General features: G+C 44.1%; 1 protein-coding gene across 1 annotated transcript in view; it reads right to left on the bottom strand.

Annotated features, from left to right (window-relative positions):
- The window catches only part of ARHGAP22 (Rho GTPase activating protein 22), a 141,913-nt gene that overhangs the window by 17,457 nt on the left and 99,209 nt on the right, over positions 1-25,247 (bottom strand). The window contains exon 5 of the mRNA XM_075506593.1: positions 4,009-4,216. Coding sequence (XP_075362708.1) covers positions 4,009-4,216 — 208 coding nt within the window. The remainder of the gene's footprint in view (positions 1-4,008; positions 4,217-25,247) is intronic.

Below are 25,247 nucleotides of genomic sequence, written 5' to 3'. Positions count from 1 at the left end.
GAACAAGGGAAATATCCCATTTTGTCAAGATATAAATGCATCTCAGGCAATACAGGCAGTGGAAGGGATATGCCCATGATACTGCTTAAGGTAGGGTGGTGCTGTGGTTCCTCAGCCAGTGTGGATCAGGAATGTGACCAATACCGTCCAGGCAAGTGCACAGTGATCACATAGCACTGACAGGAGAGGTCTGCATCCTTGTGCAATCAAACATAACCTCTGATCTCTCACTGATTCCTCCTGCCTGATACTCTCCCTAGCCAGCACCCACTTACATCTCATGGGCCAGGCTCCCAAGTGCCCTGGTCAATCATTCAGAAAAAAAAATAGAGGACGCTGTATTTCCTCAAGGCCCTCTACTGCCATTTGGCATGGCTGCCCGGCTTGTGGGTCACATCTCCTCCCCCAGGCTGGGGTATCTGGCATTCCCTAGCCCATCTGTTATACTGGGATATCAGCTTTTCTTTTGTCTCCCACTCCAGGAACTTCTTTTTCCTCTTCTCTCTCCTTTGCTTTAAGTTGGGGTTGAGGTGTAAGATCTCATGATGAAGATGCACCTGTTCTTCCCTTTCCATTTCCTATTCAGCTTTTGATGTATGGTGATACCTCTCCCTCATTCCAAGTCTCCTGTTGTACAACTTGGTTAATTTTTGCAGATGACCTCCTCAAAGGTTTCGACTGTTGGAAGTCTAAACGGGTTCTGTCACCAGGTCCCCACTACCCACCATTGCCCTGACAGTCTTTAAAGAACTCTTGAGAAAAACATGTCAGTAACCATGGGGCAACAGAGCTTCAAATCCTCACCTCTATCTAAAAGCTGAATCTCTTCTGCTTAGCATGTTTTTAAGCATTTTTTGAACACACAGCTAAAACAAAATAGGAAAAATTACAACAGGAAGCTGCCAGCAGCTACCACTTGCTACTAATCCTGATAATGCTACTGCTATTGAAGAGCTCCATCATATTTGAGAATACCACAGTTTCACATAGTGGTTTTCTTCAGTTGATTATAAATGCTTTACAAATGAGGTCAATACCCTTATTCTTTTTTTCTTTTTTAGTGTGGAGTTTCAGGCATGGATGGTGGATATGACTATCACTCAGAAGCAGAGCCCAGACTACAGCTTCAGGCCCGCTGGCTGCAGTTATTGTTTCACCCACAAGGCCATGTGAAATCCAGCCAAACTTTCAGTGGCATGCAAATGCAATAGGAGCAGACTACTATAGGTGCTTCCAAAACAGCAACACCTGGCCTTTCATGAGAATATACATATGCATTTAAAACCCAAATTGGAAAACAAAGCCTTTTAAAAATAAATATTTTAATTATCAGTCATCACAGAGATCCGATCCACCATGGGGCAGGCAGGTTCTAGCATTTGGAAGATCACCGTAGATACAAAAGACATCTAAAAGCACTGACTGCAACTAGGAAAAAAAAGGATATTCCTTTCACTGCACCTAATTTGGAAACAAGCATATGGATTTCACACTTGCAGAAAATCTTTGCTGCTGCCTAGGTATCCTAGGCCATATGTGGATAGTTCTAGTTACACATAGAGAAAACTATGCTTGCTAGGAGGAGAAGCATTTCACTTAGCCAGGGCGCAACTGCCTCTCCCTCGTCGCTATCTGTGACTATACATATCAAAGACCATAGAGCTGGGCCTACAAGTCGCAGTGGACATTGTGGAAAGAGCAAAAGGCAATGACTGGGGGACCCTCAAGTGTCACACTACTCAGGTACCCCTAGGCTTGCCTCCTTTCATTCTGTACTGAACCTTCAGTTATCACATTTCAAATCAACTACCCAAAGGGAGTCATTCCTTCATGGAGATCTTTACTGCCTCTGTTAAAGGTGAGACTTAGCACTGATCTATTTAGCCAGTGCAGATGCCTATGGAAATAAAGGTGCTTTCTTCTTTAAAAATGCTGGGGGGAGGCTTGGCTTATCTTCATGACAATGAAGTTAGTATGGATTAGACTAAGGTAAAACATGAAAGTGAAACTGTCATTCCTAAGTAATTCCTTCCATACATACTCCTGTTCCAGATATGAGCATTTTCCAGAATAACTTTGGTCACTTCCATGTGAATTAAAATAATTCTAATTCTGAACTAGAACACCCAGATATTCAGTTAAAAATACAAAGACTTTGTTTAAGAAAAGATTAAGTGGGACAATTTGACGATTTCAAACTTTAATTTTGCATGAAAAAATCTCTAAATATTTGGCACTTCCATTTAGGGAGCAAATACTGACTGTGGTTAAGAATCAAAGAAAGGAGGATGGGTGGTCTGGGAAGCTGAGGGGAGGGAAGAATTAGAAGAATGTTCCCAATAAACTCTAAGGATATTCTTCCCAGGATGAGACCAAACACTGTGCTGCCCATGCAGGAGAACGCTAGCTCTTCCTGCAGCGGCAGGCAGGATGCTATTGGCAATGCTGAGACTGGCTGCAGGTCCAGGGGAAGTGATGCCCTAGGTTAATGTGCTGGCAATATACCAGATGCTGCCTGCATCACCGGGAAAGCAGTGCTAGTGAGTTCCAGCAAGAAATTGAGCCAGGTCTCTAAGTCAAGATCCCAGATCTCATCCCACTTCTGGACCTGTGATAGAGACTGGGCCAGATCTACACAATGGCCTTGGATCCAAATATCCCTAGAGTTCCAGGTCTCTGTTAGGGTCAAGGTCCATTTCTTAAAGCACTGTTTAGGTTAGCACAATGCCAACCTTCACTCCGGGTAGCATGTACATATGAAAGAGGGAAGGAAATGTTAGTTACAGAGTATGGACAGGATTTGGCTGCAAGGGCCCTGAGGGCATCCACCCTCTTGATGATTTGACTGCCTGGGCTCAGGGCCAACATAGAGATAGTGTAGCTGAGAGCTGCCCCCCTTCCCTTGTTGACCTTGGACACAGTGCTCTGAGCCAGGGCTGACACTCTTCCCGTGGGAGCAGATATTACGCTGAGTCTCTACCTTTTTATCCTGTGTCTGAGCTACAACTGCCACTGTCTCACAGCCATGTCTGTGCCTGGCTACAGACCCTGCTGATCTGGACCTGGACCCTGACTCATGGACAGATTACCTAGCCTGATCTTGGACCTGCCTTGTCACTATGGACTTGCATGGTGATCACTGGACTGTGCTACTGCCTCTGCCAGCCTTGTTACCACACTTGGCTCCTGGCTCACCTTGATTTGCGGAGCAGTTTGCCCCTGCTGCTCCCTGACATTGGCATGGTCAGTAGGACAAAAGGTAGCTAGCATGTCTTTGTACCAGGCAAGGAGTGATTACACCAACATTTTTATACCGGGAAGAAAAATGCAAAATTGCCATTCTTATTTCAGAAACATTTGACTAAAGTTTTGTTGAAAATCAAAAGATTATTCAGTTTTGAAATAAATGTTCCATCTCAGCTGCTGAAATTGTGGACCAAAAAAATCATTTGGGCCAAGAATTCTTCTGGGGTCAGAAAGTGCTTTGTTATGACATGCTGACCAATTCTATACATTGCATGCATAACAGCTGGGAAGATGTATGAGATGTGGTGACTATTCTGAAACCTGGTGACAAAGGAAGGGGAAGAGTCGAGATACTGCCCCTGGGCAGGTCCACTGTGGTTGCGGCAAGGGAGAATGCAATATCTGAAAGCAGTAGAACACCTAGTTCACCTCTGTCTTACCCATTTCTCAGGGGGATCCCACCAACTGCTGAGTATGCTGCACCCAAATCTAGCAATACATTTCGTTCGACGTGCTTAAGCTGAAACACTGGAGTAGCCCCATCTAGATTAGTGGGCTCAATTTCTCCCTCTGCTCCAGCAATTAGCTGAATGAAAGCCTCCGCACCCAACACCATGCAGGAGAAAGCCCCAGCAGCACTTTAAATGAAGAGAGCGATGGTGTAGAAAGAACATGTAAACTAGGATAGCCATTGCAAGGCCATTCCTGCCGGAATTTACACTCCACGGATAAAGCAGCCTGAATTTGGTGATGTCAACTCACCTGTCAAAAAGGGGCTTCTCTCCACAGTCAAAAGAATCCTGCAGATCTTTGACAAGGTTGGCTTGGCCAGGCATCCGAAAGAGCCCCTCCTCTGTAAGACCTCGCTCCCGAATAAAATCCACACACTGTTCCACCAGCAGTGGGGCCAAGCGCTGGCCATACTTCCTCTCATACTGTACGGTGTCCTCCAATCGCTGCCCAAAGATCCCTGCCAACAGAGAGCAAGAGACACATCTGGGTGTCAGCTTAAACTCTTCTTGAGCTATCGCTCAGGGTATACAATGAGGGAAACTTCCACATGGAGGGGGTGAGCCTGTGTGAAGGTCCAGTTTCTAACAGACTCAGAAGAATAAAATTATTTTTAAAACCAAGTATTATATGCTGAGTGATTTTTTTTTCTGCTTAAGAGTGCTTCAAACTATCCTCTGCCCTAAACCAGTTTATATCTCATTATACACAACGAAGATGGGGTTAAGATTATGTTTATGGTTATCCTCAGCTATGCTGAATCTGGATTAAGGAATCATACTTCCATTGCATCTTCTGCCCCAAGAATGCCAAAACAAAGGCTACATTGACTTTATGGGACACAATTCCTTTCTGCATGCACCCACCTCTTAGCTGTCACACAGTTGCCCTTTAACAGTTTGCAGCTGCCCAGCCCAACAGGTAGCAGTCCCGCTAGCGGGGGTGGCTAACATGACAGAATAGAGTTGTCAACATTAAAACTGGCTATTGTGAAAATCCCCCACCATCCTGCTAGCTTTGCATTTCTATTTATTTTCCTTTAATTAAAATTGCTGAATGAAAATTAAAACACAGAGTAAAATGCATGCAAAATACATTGCCCTTCCTACTAAAACATGTGTACTGTACTTCTTGCACCTTGAACATATCGGAAGCACCAGATACTCTAAAAACAGACCGGCTTAGGTAATTCTTAAGTCAGATCTACTGTAGACATATGTCACCAAGTATGAAGCACTGTCTCTCTGGGGAAATTGGTGTTCCTGGTCAATACCAGCTGCTGAATGCCACTATCGGCACCAGATCTTTTTGACAACACAGAAAGGGCTCAGGCTGTAAGACTCAGAGGTCTTAGTTTAATCCCTGCCACTAGGAGACTGCTCCATCTAAAAGGACAGCTGCTAAGCTGTGTTCTGAAACCCTAATTCAAGCACCCTGCAAGGTGTGGTGGAGTCAAGGAGGGCAGCATCCAAGTTAACCATATTTTGGTAATAAGAATTCAGTGAGAGAATCCCAGAATCTACTCAATTTCAGATGAGACCAGACCACAGCAGATAGGAAATTCTGTTCAAAGATTTCTCAAAGCAACAGGAAGCTTTCCACTGATATCAAAGAGCTTTAGATCATGCATGAAGCACTCAGTTAATCCTGCAGGTCTGAAAAAAGGGCAGCATGAAATATTGGAGTTACACTATGTTTGCAACCAATAGCCAGAAGCAGTGTTTAATGGATGCATGCGTGTGCTTATACCAGGCCAGGGGATTTGGTCATTTCTTAAGGCTCTATTTACCTTCCTGCTAGTAACCACATTTTCCATTTTTATTTTAGTGCTATATTTATGGGAGGCTGATAACTCCTGGCAGGAAGTTTCCTAACCACCATTCACTGTCTTTCATGGGAGACATCATGTCAAACCATACCTGTTTTCTGTATTCAGTCCAACCCTGCTGAATCCTCAGTGAAACAGAACGTTCACTATCAGTTTCAACTCCCTGAATGAAACAGGCAAGAAGGATCCTAAAGTCCAATTTCCTTTCCCTGCTAGTTTGTTATACATCAGAAGACAGAAAACTTCCTTACACCCCAGCCTACACAACTACATTACAGTATCAGAGCTGGAGGGCCATGAAGAGTCTCAAAGGAAATTCCCTCCTTATCCTGGCAGGAGGGCATGCCCTGGAGCATGGGAGTGACTTATCTTTATCACTGTAAATATTGGTTTTCTTGCAGAGTAAAGGTTTTACTAGTTCTTGTTTCTAATCTGTTTGAATTTTCACTGAGATGGGTGTCTCTGAAGTCACGTTCTAGAAGAGGGAATCTCTTCCTGCTTTTGCACAGCTTGCTTTGTAACCTCATCACGTAATCCCTGCTGTCATGATGGGGCACAGCAGAACTGCTTGGTATGTGGGGCTCAGCATTGTCCAAGGGTTTCCAGGGCACTTGCAGAGGCTGGGCAGCCATGAAAGAACAACCTTTTCAGCCTAGTTTCTCAGATAACTTCCGAATCCAGGTCATAGCTGAAAAAGTGAAGTCTCCATGGCCTGTTCATCTCTCAGCCTCTCTGCTGATCCTGCTCATGGGGCAGTAACTCTCAACATTGCATATCGTAGTAAATACACACAGGAATGATGCAGATAACAAGAGCTGCAAAGCTACAGTGCAGGCCCCTCAGCTGTGAAACGCTGAGCAGGAACATGTATCCTATCTAACCTCCCTCATGGTATTCTGCTAGTGACCATTTCTCCCTCTTCCTCCGAACTGAATGTTTGATCCTGGGCCACAGGCCAATGCTAACCAAGGTCCTTCAGCATTAGTTACAGCAAGCTTGGGTCAGACCCCAAGCTTTGCACCTTAGAGACAAAAAACTCCATATCCTATCATTCATCTCTGAGCCAGGCTTCCTGCCACCAAACCCATCTATTTCCTTAAAATGATACATGGCATTCACTCTCCTAGATGCAAGACACATAGGTTTAGGGAGGTCAGGCTGTGGTAGATGTCAGGGCAATTACAGGATAGCAGCCCTGTTTTCTCAAATCTCTCCTTGTTGAATCACAGCCCTGTTTCCTAAAGGGCCTGTCTAGAGAAGGCTCTGGCAAAGAGGTAAATGCTCTGCATTCCCCAGGTACAGAGCACAGAGATAATGTTTTTCCAGGAGCCCATGTTCTGGTGTTCTAGACTTAACTCAGAGCAAGGACAAAGGCAGTGTCAGATACACACGTATGGAATCACAGACAGAGCAAATGCATGCATAATCTCCACTTGCAGTGTGAAGCTTTGTCTACTTTTCCCTGGCCTTGGCTGGTCTGCGGTCAGCAACGTGCTCTAATACATTTCAGGCAACATCAGTCCTTGCCTTCCCAGTCAAATTGGATCACAATAGCAGTAGCTTTCTATGGGTACAATCAACCCGTCAGTGACTCGTGGGTAACAAGCTGACTGCAGCCAGAGACCACTGCCACAGAGGTTAAGGAATGTGACGCTAAGATAACAGATAGAGATAGAAGGGTGACCTGCTTTGAGATTCAGAAGGAGCAGCAGATGGACCTTTCGCAAGCACAGTATTAACATTACTATGGGTGTCTGCTGCAGAACCACATGCTGGGGACCCTGTCCTTTCCCCCTTCTCAGGCATGGAGGTTGGTAACACCTTTTTCTCGTGGATGGAAGCAGCGATCTTTGGAGGAAACAAAGGCACTGTAATATTCTTCTACTGCAATACTGCTCACCTCCCTTCACGCCATTTCAAATAGGTAACAAGAAAAAACAGCCATGAAACCAAGACTGACATGACTGAGGATGAAGCTGATCTACCTATCATATGATGAGTGGAAGGAGCTGGCACAAGTGTGGGTTTCTTCCTGTGTGACTGTGTGTGCCGAAGGGCTGTGCAGGTGAGATCACACAGCCCTCACAGGTCATTTTTTGCTGAGGGGAAGAAAAGACCCTGAAGCCATTGCCAGGATGAAAGACTTCTCCCAGCCCAGCTCTCTCGGCTGCCTCCCACCTTGCTTTGGCAGCCCCACTCTAGCCCAACTCCAATTGCAGATCTATGTTTTCTCTTTCCCTGAACCCTAATTTTCCAGGGAAGCGCTAGAAAAGGTCACCAAGCATTGCACAGACAAAATATTTTACCCAAGCAAAGTCTGTTGGTAACTGCAACTTTCCCTTTGCAGCCCCAATTACACTGCAGCCATTTGCTTTTTCTCTCTACCTTAGCCCTAATTTTTTTTGCTGAGCCATAGACAAGGATCCCCCCAGCTGCTGCTCAGAAGAAAGATTGCTCCCAGGCAAAGTCTTTTGGCAGTAAGAGCATTAGGGTTGAGGTTTAGAGAAAGAAAACACAGAGCTGCAGTTAGAGTGGGGCTGAAAATTTGGCCTCGGAGAAATGCTTCATCTGTGCAATGGTTGCAGAGCTTGTCCATGGCTTAGAAAAGGAAATTAGTGTTAGGGTTCAGAGAAGGAGCAAACTAAGAGCTATCTTTGGAGTGGGGCTAGAAAGGGACTGTCAAAGGCAAGCAGGAGCTGCTGACAGTTCTGGGCTTGTGGAAATCTTTCATCTGGGCATCTGCTGGGGGGACTTGATGAAGTCTACCCTCAGGAAAATCACCGCTGGGGCTCTCACAGCTACACTGGCAAGAGACATAGCAGATGCACCTACTTCAGTCTCCCAGGGCTAAACAGGGCAGACTGAGGAGGTGGTGTCCTGCTAGCTCTGTAAAGCTCATCTCACTTCAGCTAGGTCTCAGGAGGGCTTGTAAAACTGATGTAGTAAAATGTCCCTGAAACTACCAGGATATGACAGCATCGCCAGGCTGGACAGGGACTGCCCTGCCTGGCAAGGAAAAGCTAATGTGGAGCCAGTCACACACAGCCTCATCCACAGGCTCCTCAAGGCACAGGCCTGTTTTTAATCACTGGGGCCTGCAGCTCAGACTGAACTTGGCAGCGCTTCACTCCATTTGATGATCCTGCTGGAAGACATTAAAGTCTTTCTCTTCATTCAGAAGACGGGGAGCCAGTGCCATCCAGTTACACTCCCAGCCAGATTTAGGCTGGAAATAAAGGCAAAAGCTACTAGCAACCCAAGGGTTAACTTTCCTTGTCATACCCTTATCTATAGCTAGGCCCTTCTGTTTGGTTTCAAAGCAGAAAAAAAACCAGCATGCCTAGGACCACATCCTTAATCTCAGAAAGATTCAAGAGATACTAAAAAAATGGGCTAGCAAAGCTACAGAATTTCTTTCCTGTACTCCAACAAGCTATCTCTGTTCTTTAAAGATTTAGGTGGCTCTTTGTGGAAAAAGCGAGCCAGGAATGATGTACTGACTAAGACACAGACAGGCTCTCTGTCCTGGCCTGAATAGCTCACCCACCAGCTCCAGGCATACAAAGCCTATACATTCAGCTATGCTGTCCAGACATGCAGTGGGCAGGAAAATATATGCTCCCTGCTTCATTTTTCCTCATCAGAGCTCTGATTTCAACCAAAATAAACTAAACACAGAGATAATAAAGTCAGTTCTTGAGTAGATTTTCTTTACGGGGAGGACTGAGGACTCCATATGTGCTTCAAGTGGGAAAAGTCCAGACATACCTACGTCAGCTGTATGTACAGCTTAGTACACACACGCTAAAAGATGTGTGGGAAGATAATCAGGCACACACCTGGATGCTGCTATACAGCAGTACATACACCCGCGCATGCATGTGGTGCCTCACAGACAGGCAGTTTACGGATGGAAAGATTGTGTACGTGCTCACCTGCACAGGTAAGCGTCTACTTTTCCCTTCCCACATTCATGCTTAGGCTCCCATTTATCTGTCCCTCTCATACATGAAAGCGCTGAGAAAAAATCATGGGCAGACATTCAGAAATGCATATGCTTCCACAGCACTAAACACACACAAACCTTTAACTCTTTTTTCCCCTCCCCTGGCCCACCCAAGCACACACTATGCGAATTACTGCAGCAGCAATTGAAAAAGGAGTTCCATGTTAGGAGCTGTACGTGCCTAAGAAAAGATAGTCCCTAACAACTAAACAATCCAGCCAGACAAAACATGCTAGAATCAGGGAAAGGAAAGGAAGCGACACATAATTAGGAATAATGAGAAACCGATGAAGTAACTTGCCCAAGGTCACACAAATGGGTCTGTGGTAGAACTTGGTGTCTTCTGACCCCATTCCCCACAAAGAGCAGCCTCCATATACTAGGAGCCGATTGCTCTCATCCACATACATCCATTTAAATATTCTATGTAAAGGCAAACAGAAACACACACCCCCAGAACCATCTTCAAATGCTAGCTTGGCATCCGGTAGTATTTTTGGCCACAGACTGGTTCCTTCCCACTCTTTCCCCCCTTGTAAAGCCAGCTCCTTTTTTAGATTCTTAGCTTCTGTCTAAGGCTAAGCTCAAATATCTGCTTTTCCTCTAGGAAAAGAAAACCGTAACAAATCTAAACTCTGGAAAATCATCTCATACCTCTCGTTCTTGTGCAGCACTCCGCTACATGACAGGCGCTGAGCTTCAAGCAGAAACCAGGCAGTGTCAGACAGCAGGAGCGGCAGAGAAAGAAAGTCCTGACTTCAGGCATCAGACACATTCTGAGTCCCAGCACTGGCAGCTTTCCATTCACCCAGCGCTACAGAGCGGAGAGCAGCCGATCTGCCCTGGGAGATAATCTCGGCAGCACATCTGGTCTTCGCTCTGCAACTCGGCATTAATTATGACTTGTGCAGAAAGCATTTGAAATATCCAATGAGATGCAGAGCTCCCCGGCTCCCTCTGCACGGGGAAGGAGAGAGGAGAAAGACAGGCAGGTAGGGTCTTGCCCACCCTCGAAGCTGCCGCCAATGTAAACAGCAGCTAAGTATGGGTCACAAGTTTTAACAAAGGCATCCCCCATCGGCTCTGTAATATATTCATGCTCTAATTGCTTGTCAGATCTATTCTAGATAGCTGGAAAAGCTGAGCAACAGTTGCTGTCTGCATGCCACGCTCTGGATCCCTTCCTGATACAGGCAATGTTAGTTTTGCTGCAGGCAACCTGGTGCCCTGGTCTGGCCTCTGATCTGCTTACAAAGCACCAGAAGCAGAAACCTCATTTTGGAGGGGAACACCCCCCCACCTTAGCCTTAGTGTGCTCTGAGAGTATCTCCACAGCTCTGGGACATGTTGGAAAGTTTTACACAGCTTAGGAAAAGCTACAGTCGTCGACTTGTGCAGCTTTTTTGTGCTTACAGCCTCTGCTTTAGCCCTTTACACAGAAGTTGTCTGATGATGAATAGCTCAGCTGAATAACTGGTAGGGGAAGGAACTACAAGTTCCTTACATGTGAACCAATCCCGAGAACTTACTTGCAGAAAAACATTCACCCCACCTGGCTCCTGCTCTCAGGGTAAGAAGCCTGTAGTTAAGAAAAACGCTTATCACACAACGCCACATGCAGTTATACAGAGGTCAGCCCTCCATCCCATTTACAAAATGCACTCATGTGACTGCAGATCTGCAGCAATCACTGCTCAAAACCTTTGCACCAAGCTGCTGGGGAATTGTATAAAGTTTTGCTAACTTCATTTCCCTATCTGCAGCTGCTCATCTGCTTCTCTTATTAAAATATGTCTGTGATCACTGTATAGACCGCACTCATCTGAACTTAGTAGCCCACCACTTTCTTAGCTATACTGTGGCTCAGTTTGAACACACATGTCAGTCAGGATACTGACCCAGTAGTCAAGCTCTGAGATTCCTGTTACGGAGACAGTGTTGTCCCACAACTCGGGAAACTTGACATTAAACTCTGTCTCTACATTCTTTGTTTTGATCAAAAGCTCCTGAAGAAATGACTGTGTCTCACTACAGGATAAGGCAGTACCAGGATCAAAATCTCCAGTTCTTGAATGGCGAGGTAGTAAGGTATTCCTTAGCTATTCAAGGTATACTTTGAGTAGCAAGGTACTGCACAACTAGACACCAAAGGCCCAGACAATACACTAGACAGTATTTAAAGCCCACTAAAGAATATTTGGAAACTGATGGAGATCCTTAAACAAAAGGTACAAATGAAATTCTGGGTATTCTTTACCCTTTCATTATCCTCTCTTCCCTTGTGGTGAACACAGCAGACTGCAGGTTAGGGAGAGCCTGCCCACAGTGCTGACTAGTGAGCAGGACCAATCCTCTTCTGAATGGCTGAGACACAATCAGGATTTTTGGCACTGTTCCCTGGAACAATGCCTCAAAATGTGTCACGTCTGCTAATAATATTATGGAGCCTGGGACTCAATGTTTGGGATCGGAGCCCAGGAGATAGCAAATGCAGACTTTTATTCTTCCATTCATTTCTCCATTTCTGTTTTCCATCTCTCAAAAGACAAGAACAAGGAGGTATGCAATGAAATAGAAAGTCATGTTGTTTAACATGGATGTTGCTATACCCAAAGTACGATTAACCTGTGAAATTCACAGCCTCTCTGCAGCCAAGGGTACATCATGACTCAAAGCATATTAGACTTCAGCATAGCTTATAATACTGTGAGCTGTGAGCTGTATGAGAGATGATGAAGACGACGTAAACTCTTCTCCAAAGAAAGAGCAAACACAGCGCTCTGGTGAGAGAAAAAAGCAGAAGGAGCACATGCTTGCTCACATGAGCATCACAAGTAAAGCATAAAATGGCAGCTGCTTCAGTGTTGTTCCCTGCACATGGCAGCTCTGCAGTTATAGGGGTCCTATGAGAAGAATGCAACATTGTGTTGCGTATCTACACACTCCACAGTTATCACCTATCTCCTTATATGAAAAAATTCTCAATCCCTTTCAAAGCACTGTGTTAAAAATCATGACTTAGACCACAGAATACGATAAGACTAGAATAAAAATCACTATATATATTTTTTTTTATTATTTGTCTTCTGTGTTTTGAATTTCCAGGTCACTCTTGGATCCTGCTTTCTCTGTTAACCACATTTCTCAAAAACTAAATCCGAGATTCACACATAATCACTGGATTGTAGGGGCTGCAGACTCCAGACTTATACTTCATACTGCAAGAATAGCAATGAAATCCAGAGAGCTGGCCACATTGCATATAAACTACCATCAAAATTTTCACCTGGAGATCTCCTCATACACATGTATCAAGGAGAGAAGGGGTAATGGAGACTGAACTCCCTCTTTCCCCGTTGGTGTGAATTTGTTTAGCTGTAGAGAAGTTTACCACTGGGCGGCTCTTATTTTCCTAAAGAAGAACTTAGGCTTCTAAAACTGTTTAGCGAGTAAATCTCACATGAACTTGCTGCTGGGGAGCTGGAGGCATTTTCTTTCCTGCTGTCATTGTATGGAGAGAGTCCTAGTAATGCTCTCATGAGCTAGCACCATCACAGTTATTCTGCTGCAGGTACCAGAACATAGAGAAAGCATCCTGCCTGTACATGTCACTACAAGCCTTGAGACTGGCTGGGAAGTTCACTACAGCTCACACAACCTCTGAAAATCCAGGCATGTCTCAGGCTTGGCATCTAACTCAGGTCAAATTCAGTCTTGAATCTGGTTGCAACAGACAGGAATGGTGAACCCACATGAACTCAGAAAATATTCCTCTTCATCTCTGTGAGCAAACTTGTTGGCTTGCACAGCTCTAGCAAGTGCCCATAGGGTGTGGGTATTTTTAGATACTGGCTTACACAGAGTATTAGCTAATATACAGGTATACTCAAGCGGACCTGTCTGAGGGAGCTCAGATCTAGGAAATTGCTTCGTCTATTTGCACAGAAAGGGCCTAGTATCAAAGTTAGAATCAGTGCTGAAGTTCCCTAATTTTCAAGTAAGGTGAGCGTTGTACAGACTCATTTTTTAACCCAGGCAAACATGGGCACTTGAACATCTCCTTGTATCTGTTGAAAGCTGGCAGTGAAACAGCTACAGGTGATCAGTCACAGGGCTGAACCCAGCAGGAAAGACTTCAACAGTATGTGCCCTGTACAGAAAATTTCCCTTCCAGTTTCCTCCCTCTCCAAGCACTTTGGACAGACCCTTCTCTGAACAAAATTATGTCGTCCCCACCCCCGCTCTGGGCTGGGGTCTCAACCTTTACTGGTAAAATGAAATCTTTTGAGAATAAACAGGCTTCTGCTTACTGACTGATAAACCAGTTCACCCTGGGTTAAAAGGTTAGCAAATAGCTACGTTCATCCTTCTGTCACAGTGGATTCTGCCTAACCTGTGTGAGGTGTCGTCCCATCTCTCTAAAATATGCCAGGAAAGGAACTGACTGAGCAGCACTGTAAATTACCTTGCCATGGACTCTGACCAGTTTATGCTCTAAATTGAGATTGTAACTGTTTGCTCACAGAGAAAAGATGATAAACAGACCTAAACATCACTTAACCACAGCATTCTGAATCCAGAGCCAAACTCCTGTGTTTATTGCTCTATTTCTCTCTAAACAAAAGAAAGAAGCATTTAGAGAACAAAACATCAAGAGCAACAGAAAATGCCTTTTAGCAAGCAGTGATCCAGACAAACGTGCCCTGGAAAACTTCTTTCTCCCCACAACATAAGAACATCTTTTACAGAACTTTTTATTTACTGACTCTTGCACATGCCTGTCTACATTTAATAGATAGCTTCCATAGACTTGGCTGAAGCTACATCTGTAGAAGGCATCTGACCAGCAGATCTTCTCGTTCAAGTGCGCTGCATATTGATGCCCCCACTGCACAGAAAAGTTTTACAAAAATTCTGGGTGTTAGTAAGTAAAAAATAGTTATGACATAGTATAATTGTTGCCACCAGTGTCTCATCACTAGAGAAGGATGAGAATTCCAGCTGTGGGTTCAAATGCAAGGATCATGGAGTCTGAAACCTGTTGCTGATCCTCATCTCTAGTACAGAATGAAATGAGACACCTGGATTTCTGGCCATCCTGGAACTTGGCAGGGCCTGTGATCTAGATTCACAATCAAAATTTAGAAGACCAGCCCCTTTTATCCATTCAGAAAACCAAACAAGCTTATGTCCTCAAACCTTCCCATATCCCAAGCCTGAGAGGCTGATCACCTAAGCACAGTCAGTCACTGAGAAGCAGACAGGATCAACATTGAACACACGGGTGCTTATCCAAATCAAACTTCATCATAAATACCTCTGTCAGTCTGTAACCTGCAACTGTAAAACTTGCTACCAGGTAAACTGTACATGGTTTCACTTTGTTGCTTCCTCAAACTCAATCAATGACAAAAATCTGTTAGCTAATTCCCACACATTTACCTTTATCCAAATAAAATTCTCAGTCAATATAAAGCATAACTTATACCTTCACCACCCAAGCATAAAGGTCATGGTCTAAGTTCTAGCAACAGCTGAACCTGACCGGCTGTGCTTGGGGAGGGGATGGCAATTAGCTCCAATTTGTAAAATGGATAAAACATTTCAGTAAATCTGCTAGCCTTTCAGGAACACTTCTAGAAGAGGTCAAGGGCTGAATGTTCCCTTACCTGCAACTCAGAACATAGGAAGGGGAAATTGCAAGACTGATTACGTGATGATGGAGGAGAAGAAAAAAGGAGCAACTGTGGGGGGTAGAAGGGTAACCTTTAGAAAGGAAATAGGAAAAGAGAGACAGGGTGAATTTCTTTGTGCTCAGCTCCTAAATGGTTAAAATTGCCGTTTGCAAGGAGCAGGCTACCATTCCCCTTCAGTAAGCACATATCCTCATAACATTCATCAAAGGACTAATACAGAGAAATTAAAATACTTGCCTGCAAGCTGAGAAACACCACAGGAACATGTTTGTCCCATTAATCATACACTGCCGGGACGTGCAGTGAGAACCATCAGTGTTTTAAAGACTGTCAGCTTTCAAACATCAAGCATGAATCTAATGATTACAGGAATGGTCTCTGAGAAACCACCAGTGTAGGAGGTGGTACTGGTCAGACTATGTGTGGCAGGCAGTAGCCACCAACAATGTAACAAATGCATAGCCACTATCACCTCTCCATAGCCCTTACCAGCTGAAGAGGAAAACAATCTGTTATTGAAGCAAACGCAAGCCTCACGGTATTTTATCTAAAGCTGGATTGCTCGTAGCAATACAAGGTACACAAAGCTAATTACTCCCTCCAGAATTTCTTCTTTGATAGCCCAGGTGAACTTATCTTCTATGAACCCATTTAATTCTATTTTGAATCCATTTATTATTTTTGTTTCCACAACATCTTGTGACAATGAGTTTCACAATTTAATTGTGCACTGCAAGAAACCCTTTTTTTCTTGGTTCAAACTTCATGACTCTGCACTGTTCAAATCCTCCTTACATTTGTAATTTTATCCATCAGACCCTCCTGCAATCTTCTCTTTTTCAAGACCCTTTTCAAAGTCTTTTTTTTTTTTTTTTTTGAGGAAAGGGCTTAAGTTGGATAGATTTTACATCTTAATTGCTTGCACAATCTCTAGAGTACAAGACCAATTCAGGGCAGAGCTTGTATTAAAAATTCTACCCTGAGCTTGAAAAACCTTTCCTAGCACAAGTTTCATCCAAATGGAAACATCCCCATGTGACGTTTCATTTTATGAAATCAGCAATTCCCAACCAAAAGACATTTCATCAAGCAAATCCCATGAAAAGCTTTACCTTGCTCACCTCCAAATGTAACATAAGTAATTTCTATTTGTAGTTTTTCTCTGTCTGCTATTTGGTTGAGCAGAGGCACCAAGAAGGATTCTTGCTTAGCTGCCTGTCATTCCCCAGCTCTGGATGCCTGTTGTTTGGTGCCCAGGACTGTCCACACTAACAGACAAAGTACTACAAATTCATTCACCAAATTCAGACTGCATCATCCTGCAGAAGCCACTGGAACTAAGCTGGTTAATGACAGCTGGAGATACAGCATTGCAGTGCAGAACTCATGCTGCTGCCTGGGGTTTTTGAAACCAGTAGCGGGGGACTTGCCCTTCTGACAAGCCCTGACACAGTACTCTGAGAATACCCACTTCTACTCTGCGATGACCAGGCTACTGCATGGTCTCCACTGAGAGCCCAGATAAGCTTGGGCACTGGTACTCAATGTCACTTAAAGCCTTTAGCCAGCAGCTTTAAAGGTGAAATATACACAAGGAATGAACTAAAGAGACGTGAAAGCTATGAATTTTATATGTAAGTGGAGCAGCCATCTGACTTCTAAAGGTAGGATCTTCAGACGTCAGTAAGGAACACCTTTTGCCCTTGACATGCTTGAGTTTTGCTTTTAGTTTTACACCCTCCCATCAAGTATTTATACACACTGATAAGATCCACTCTGAACCTTCTCTTCTCCAGGCTAAACAATCCCAGCCTTCTCAGCTTCTCTTAGTATTTCACTTGCCACAATCCTTTAATCATCCTAGTGGCCTTTCACTGGACTCACTTCAGTAAGCCCACATGCTTCTTGTCCTGGGGAGCCCAAAATTGGACAAAGCACTCCAGATGTGGTCTTACTAGTGCTGAGGGGAAGGCTCACCTCCCTCAACCTGCTAGCGATGCTCTTCCTAATGCAGCCCAGGAACCTGTTGGCATTCTTTGCCACAAGGGTGCATTGCTGGCTCATGTTCAGCTTGTTGTCCAACAGTGTCTCGGGTGCTTCTCTGCAAAGCTGCTTTCCAGCTGGTCAGCTCCCAGCATGTACTGTTGCCTAGGTTTATTCATCCCCAGGTACAGGACTTCGCATTACTTTCTGTTGAACTTCACGGGGTTCCTGTCTACTCATTTCTCCAGCTTGTTGAGGTCCCTCTGAATGATGGCACAACCATCTGATGCACCAACCATTCCTCCCAATATCGTCTGCAAGCTTGCTGAGGGTGTACTCTGTCCCATTATCCAGGTCATTAATGAAGCTGTTAAATGATACTGGCCCCAGTGTCAGCCCCTGGGGTGTATCACTAATCATTGGCCTTCAGATGGACTTTGGGCTGCTGATCACAATCCTTTGAGCACAGCAGTTCAGCCAGTTTTCAATACACCTCACTGTCTATTTATCTAGTCTGTACTTCATGAATTTGTAAATGAGGATATTACAGAAGACAGTGTTGAAAGCTTTGCTAAAGTCAAGACAAACAATCATCACTACTGTTCCCTCATCCACCATTTCATCATAGAAGGCTATCAAGTTGGTCAAGCATGACTTCCCCTTCACAAATCCATGCTGACTACTCCCAGTCACCTTTTTGACCTTAATATATTTGGAAATTATTTCTGGATTTGTTTGTTCCACCACCTTCCCAGCAACAGAGGTGAGGCTGACCAGCCTGTAGTTCCCTAGGTCCTCCTTCTTGCCCTTCTTGAAGATAGGAGTCTTCAGGGACCTCCCCCAAACACCATGTGTTTTCAAAGATTATCAAGAGTGGCCTCATACATTGGCTAGCTCCATCAGCACTTGTGGATGCATCCCATTAGGTCTCATGGACTTAGGTATATCCATTTTCTTTAAATGTTCCCTAACCTGATGTCCTGATTTCAGCTGGGATAATTTTCTTCCTAGTAGCTGGTATAGTGCTGTGTTTTGGATTTAGCATGAGAATAATGTTGCTAACACACTGATGTTTTAGTTGTTGCTAAGTAGTGCTTACACCAGTCAAGGACTTTTCTGCTTCCCATGCTCTGCCAGGTGCACAAGAAGCTGGGAGGGGGCACAGCCAGGACAGCTGACCCCAACTGGCCAAAGGGCTATTCCATACCATATGGCATCATGCTCAGTATAGAAACTGGGGGTAGTTGGCCGGGGCGCAGTGATTACTGCTTAGGGACTGGCTGGGTGTTGGTCAGCAGGTGGTGAGCAGTTGCATCACTTGTTGGTTTTGTTTGTTTGGTTTTCCCTGGGTTTTGTTCCCCCCTCTCTCTCTCTTCTTATTTTCCTTTTAATTACAATTTATTATTATTATTATTTTATTTCAATTATTAAACTGTTCTTATCTCAGCCCACAAGTTTTCTTACTTGTGCTTTTCAGATTCTCTCCCCCATCCCACTGGGGGCAGGGGGGAGGCACAGGGAGGGTGAGTGAGCAGCTGTGTGGTGCTTAGCTGCCGAATGAAGCTAAACCACAACACCTGATCATCCTCTACTGAGAAGTATTCCTTGCTCCAGGCTTTCCCACTGGCTTCAGGAGCTAGGGAATGATGAAGACAAATCTTACCAGTAAAGTCTGAGGTGAAGGCGGCATTGAATACCTTGGCCTTTTAATGCCCTTTGTCATCAGGTCTCCTGCCTCTTTCAGTAGCGTGCCTGTATTTTGCCTGGTCTTCATGTTGTTGTTGATATGCTTGAAGAAGCCTTTCTTGTTGCCCTTCACAGCCCCCACCAGATTCAACTCCAGGTGGGCTTTAGCTTTCCTAAGTCCATTCCTGCATGTTCCGACAGTTTCTCTATATTCCTCTTAGGTCACCTGTCCCCTTATTCTATACTTCCTTTTTAGGTATGAGCTTTGTCAGGGGCTCCTTGTTCATCCATGCAGGCCTCCTGCCCCCTTTGCTTGGTTTCCTGCACATGGGGGAGGACTGTTCCTGAACTTGGAGCAAGTAATCCTTGAAAATCAATGAGATCTCCTGGACCTCTCTTCTCTCCAGGACCATATCCCATGGGATTCTTCCAAGCATATCCCTGAGAAGGCCAAAGTCTGCTCTCTTGAGGTCCAGAGTTGTGATCCTTCTATTTGCCTTGCTGAACGACGCCTTCAGAGTGGCTCTTTTACAGATAGTCATTGTGACCTCAGGCAAGTTACTTGATTGCTCAATACCTCAGATTCCTCCTTTACAAAAAATGAGGACGATAGCCTTTCCCTACCTCAAGGCTGCATCATGATAGTAAAATATGTTGGTCATAAAGCAGTAATAGAAGCTCCAGATATATCTGACAGAGATAAGTTAGAAAAAATAACTTAATCAGATCTCAGAAACAGATCTTAAAGCTTTATCTGTTGTAAGCAGTTTCAGCAGCAAGATCCACTCCCAACTTACTTTAGTTCTACTCTGTGTCTCAGTTTCTATATCTACAAGTGTACCCTCTGCTTGTTATACCTTTGCCTGGGGTAAGGCTAACCAGCACCTCGTCACAGATGATTCATGTGTCGCCTAGTCCTGGGCAGATATCTGAACTCATAACCCCCATCATCTTTCTCTTCCTCATCCCTTGGTTGGGCCCATCTCCCAACATGAGACAACACTGAAGAGCAAACACTGATAAGCTGCATCAGGCGCCAGCTGTCTCTGTGCAGAGATAATGGCACAGATCAGGCACAACAAACACCCAGCGTCACTCCCCACACACCTGCACAAGGGAAGCCTGCACAAGGGAAGCCCACCCTGCCACCTAGTGAAGGGGCTCCTCTTGGCCCTGCCAGGAATCCTACTTGAGACTGTCACACTGAGGGAGGCCTCTAGCAAGACAGGGAGCAGAAACCTCCTTTCTTCACACTGGGCAGATAAGAGAAGCCACCTCCCTCTTCTTCTTTACTATGGTATCTTAGCATCTTAAATTCACTGATATGACTCTACGCTCATGACGCTCTTACTGAAAAATCCCCACCTTACAGGTGGAGAAGTTAAACCTCAGACTCCCAAGACTTAACATCACATCCTAGCTCCTAAACAGTCTGGTATCCTGGTGGACATGCATCTAATACCAATATCTGACCCTTCAAAACAGTCATGTTTTGCTGTCATGCAGATATTATCTGAAAGACATCTATTAATCTAAAACAGCATCCCTAATTAGGGTTATGTAGGGCTGTTCTTCCATTACCCATAATGACACTGAACCAGGTATTAAATTACTCCTCAGAAACCCCACGTGGAGTACTGCATCCAGCTCTGGAGTCCTCAGCACAGGAAAGACATGGACCTGTTGGATTGGGTCCAGAGGAGGGCCACAAAAATTATCAGAGGGATGGAATGCTTCCCCTGTGAAGAAAGGCTGAGAGAGTTGGGGCTGTTCAGCCTGGAGAAGAGAAGACCTTATTGCAGCATTTCAGTACTTAAAGGGAGATTATAAGAAAGATGGGGACAAACTTTTTAGTAGGGCCTGTTGTGATAGGACAAGGGGTAATGGTTTTAAACTAAAAGAGGATAGATTTAGGCTAGATATAAGGAAGAAATTTTTTACAATGAGTGTGGTGAAACACTGGAACAGGTTGCCCAGAGAGGTGGTAGATGCCCCATCCCTGGAAACATTCAAGGTCAGGCTGGACGGGGCTCTGAGCAACCTGATCTTGTTGAAGATGTCCCTGCTCACTGCAGGGGGGTCGGACTAGATGACCTTTAAAGGTCCCTTCCAACCCAAACTATTCTATGATTCTATTACTTGTCCCCTAGTTTGCAGCTGTCCCATAATACAAGACATGGTCTGCACAGGGCCCTGGTTGCCAGCAAAAACATTCTCTGCACTGTTTTGCTGGCAGAAGAAGAAAGAATCCACACATCATGGTTTATCTATATGGAGAAGAGGACTGGAATTAGTGATAGTAGAGTGGCTTCCTCAGTGGATACTTCTTCAGAGCCCACCAGTTAAAAAGTGACTATTCCTCCTGAATGGAGAAACCACTTGTGGAGCTCTTGCAGCACAATTACTTTGTCACAGGGTAAAGCTCGCCATGTTTGCCTAAGGGAAGCACGTCCCTTCCAACTGCTTCACCTCCCCTCCATCACAAGGAACTGATGAAAGCTTGGGATGAGGAAGAGGAGAAATTAGGATAAAGTAATGGAGAAAGAAAGGAGCTGTGACATGCATTTCTGGCAGAGAAGTAAGGAACTGCTCATGGCAAGAAAGAATATGTAAACAGAAGAAAACAAACACAAACATAACACAAGATTAACACAGAATTATTCTGTCCCCATGCAGGGCTGGTCATGTGCTGAACTGTGAGAGAAAGTTATGCCACTCGGCTTTCAACTCAGGCACCAAAAAAACTCAGCTTTTGTACCCCATGGCCCAAAATTCAGTCCTAGACACACAACATTTTACATTTGATGCAAGACAAAAATGAGGAAGGCACACCAACTGAGAGGTGAGCAGATGGAAAGGGATTTCCTTAAAGTAGCTGTATTTCTTCTGACTAGAAGTACAGCCCCACCATACATGTACAGAGTGAGGAATGACCTCCTCTCCCCCCAACTACATCGAACTCTTTCAATGCATCCACCTTCAGAGGACACTGGCAGGCTCACTCTCACCCAAGCCTATGGCCACAAACCCTTTGCATTTAGCACTATGGCACTGCTACAAGCACTCCAGATGAAAGAGCAGCTGCAGAACAGCATGACTGTGGGGCACAGAGGGACTCTTCAGATAAACTTTTAGTGGTGTAAACTCACAGCAAAATTTGTTTGTCATGGAGGTAAGAAGGATCATAGGGAACAGTTTTAATCACCCTCTATCAGAATGTGTTCCAAAACTCACTTTTATCAAGACACTGTGACAAACTATTCTTACAGACATAATCAAAACATACAGAGTACTCTCAAATCTCAGTTTACAAAAACTTCTGCTCCAAATGAGATGGACTAGACTCAAGAATTCAGGAGCCTGAAACTCAGGGAAACTTGTTAGAAATTATTTTCCCCATAAACAAGACAGCTCTTCTTCAAAAGACTTAGGAACTCTAGGATTTTATTTTAAGGCCACATTTGAAGTGTATTTCAAAGTACACATTCCATATGGCTTTTAAGCCTGAATGTGTCTCCTATTAATAATTTGGGATCCCCACCAGCTTTGGGGAGTTTTCTGTTTTATTTTAAGAAGCCTTTGCTGTTCACCTTTAAACACAGTTCATATGCCCGCATCAACACGTAAGAAGATACCCTCAACCTTTTTGATTTATGTTTCTTCAGTACATCAGCAAAAATTAAAGTGTGGCTAAGCCTCCCCTTTTATCTTGGCATAATTCATTTTTACACCATATCAACCTTCTCCAGGGCTGGATATTTACATATTAATAATGAAGCCTGCTTTTTAATTCCTTCCCCCATCCCTTTAGCTTCATATATTAAAAAGTGTCGATAGATAAGACTTGGCTCTCAAATTAGTGGTGGTAGCAAAGCAGAGTTCAAAATACTCAATTAAAACACAGAGACAGCCATGTTTACTGTCCTCCCACATTTGAGCTAAGCTGGGATTTCATTCAGAGAAATTGCCCTGCTCTGATTCTGATGGAGGAGGAGTAGGTTTGATCATTTCCCCAAACTGGCTAAAACCATTTGGAAACAACAGTTTGAACATCTTAAATATTTCCTAGTTATTGACATTCCTATAAATACTTTGTAAAGTGCAAAGAGACTGAGGATGCAGCTCCACGGTTTCTTTAAGCCAATTTAAGTGTGGGTTGCAGTCAGAATGAACAAGCATGCCCTCTTCCACCCCATCATCTCTCTTTCACCTCATCATCTCTCCCCACTGTCCGCACTGTGTTGGAACTACTAGTCCTGCAGCTGCATGGTTAGCAGGGCCAGGGAGCCAATCCACCTACAAATTAATCCTCCCCCCCTTTTTTTCCTGCGAGGTCATTTCCTACCTCACAGCTGCATAACCACTAGTATTACCAGAATGAAATGTGGTGGGAACACATGGTTACAAGGGCGGAAAAGACCACTCCTGACAGCATCTAGCACTTCAGTCAGCTCAGAGAAGTGATGAAACCGTAGCATAAGAATCTGTTCATGCAGCTTGGACTACAAAGCAGACATAGCCAAGCTAGCTTTAGACTGATGTATTTGAGTAGTAGGGCAGAGAGCTCAGGCCAGGTGACTGCCCAGGATGTACCCATGTTCTTCGGTAGTTTTTATCCACAGATAGAGGAAAAAATCAATACACAATTGCAATTCTTTCCAACTCTGCAAACAGCAGTGCTTCTCTTCTACATGGCTTAAGCCAGCCCTCACCAACAGCCGAAGCAGCCTTTACATTGACATTGATGGAACCAGATCAAATCTGTAGTATGTGAAAATAGCAACAAAGAGCAGCTGCTGTATTCCCCCTCTGCGCTGCTCTGCTCCCACAGTCTCATGATTTCATTCTATGTTTTTTGATATCTCATAAAGCCCCAGTTCCTGGAATCAAATATAAGAGTAAGAGTATCTGCTTCATTTAAAAGAAAAACAAAACGTTAACCGATAGCTTTGCAGAGAAGTTCAGAGGTACAGAAAAAGAGCACATTAATTAGGACAATACTGCCCCCATAAAGAAACAAAAAAAAGAAATCCATCCCTACCTTTATACCATTCTCATGTTTTTGTTTTTAAAATCTTAGGATTTTTAATTATTTATTATTTTAATACTTAAAAAAAGATGCTTGCTCTGGAACTATTCCAAGAGACTGACAGAACATGAACACTAACAAAAAAGAAGCCAAATTTGCACTGATACCAGCAGTGCTGACATCATGCCCTAAAGGAGGCGGCTGTTGCTGGAACGTGTACCATTTTTTGTAACTGAACGTCTCCTTTTTCCTCCTCACAGTATTTATTTGATGCACATAGCAAAGCTGTAAAATACACACTATAAGGTCCACTAAAAATGGACATAGAAATACCATCTCTGAGATTCTGAGACTTCTGATGGAGGAACTGCAGGGACCTGCACTAAGCTCGGAGTCTGGAAGACCCTTCACTGTGGACTGGACTTCAGAAGGAAAGCAACACAAGCACGTACTCATGTTGGAGGAGAAATCATGGTAGATCAGTTTCTACTAGTGAAAAGGGCTTGTTATGCCCACAGCACAACAGCATTGCATGCAACCTCTCAGAATCAGGTACAAGCTGCCTTTTGTACATACACATCCTTTCTGCTGAGTGAAAGAAGGACTTAGGAAAAAGTTTACATCATCAGTAGAGATTGTAGCTCCTCCAGACAAACCAAATGCTGCTAGAGACTCAAAATTGTAAGAGTCATTTAAAAGAAAACAAACAAACAAACAAACAAGATAAAAGTTACTAACAAACACTGGGTCTTCTTAGTGACCTTGTGGTATTTAAGCCTCCCTCAACTGCATCAAAGTCACTTTTTTCCCCCTAGATCCAGGAAAACTGGTAACTTCATTTCAGCAAAAGTAATTGTATTACCTAACCCTTATCTAGCACTTTTTTATCTGTACCCCTCAAAAAAGGTCGATATCACTATCTGCATGATACCACTATTTGCATGAACTCCATCAGTAGCACAGAAGTCACTTCAAAGTGTAAGAGTGTCCAGTACCAAGTCAGTAGCTGCTGTCACCAACAGTGAACTCAGAAGAAAACATCCGTGAATCTTTGTTCTATGCTAAACCACAAAAACACCTCCTATCTAATCTACTGACTTGAGAATTTGAAGATTGTGGTATAATATCAACACTGAGAGTCTAGATTTTTTGTTCATTTTAACTACAGAGATTGTCAACAGCTGTATTACCTTACAGGTGTTCACTCAGCCTGACCCTGTTGTTCTTCCTCCGGCTACACCCCCATTGAAACCCGTGGAAGCT

Source organism: Mycteria americana, chromosome 6 (assembly GCF_035582795.1).
Source record: "Mycteria americana isolate JAX WOST 10 ecotype Jacksonville Zoo and Gardens chromosome 6, USCA_MyAme_1.0, whole genome shotgun sequence".
Classification (NCBI taxonomy): domain Eukaryota; kingdom Metazoa; phylum Chordata; class Aves; order Ciconiiformes; family Ciconiidae; genus Mycteria; species Mycteria americana.
This window is presented reverse-complemented; position numbering and strand designations above follow the sequence as displayed.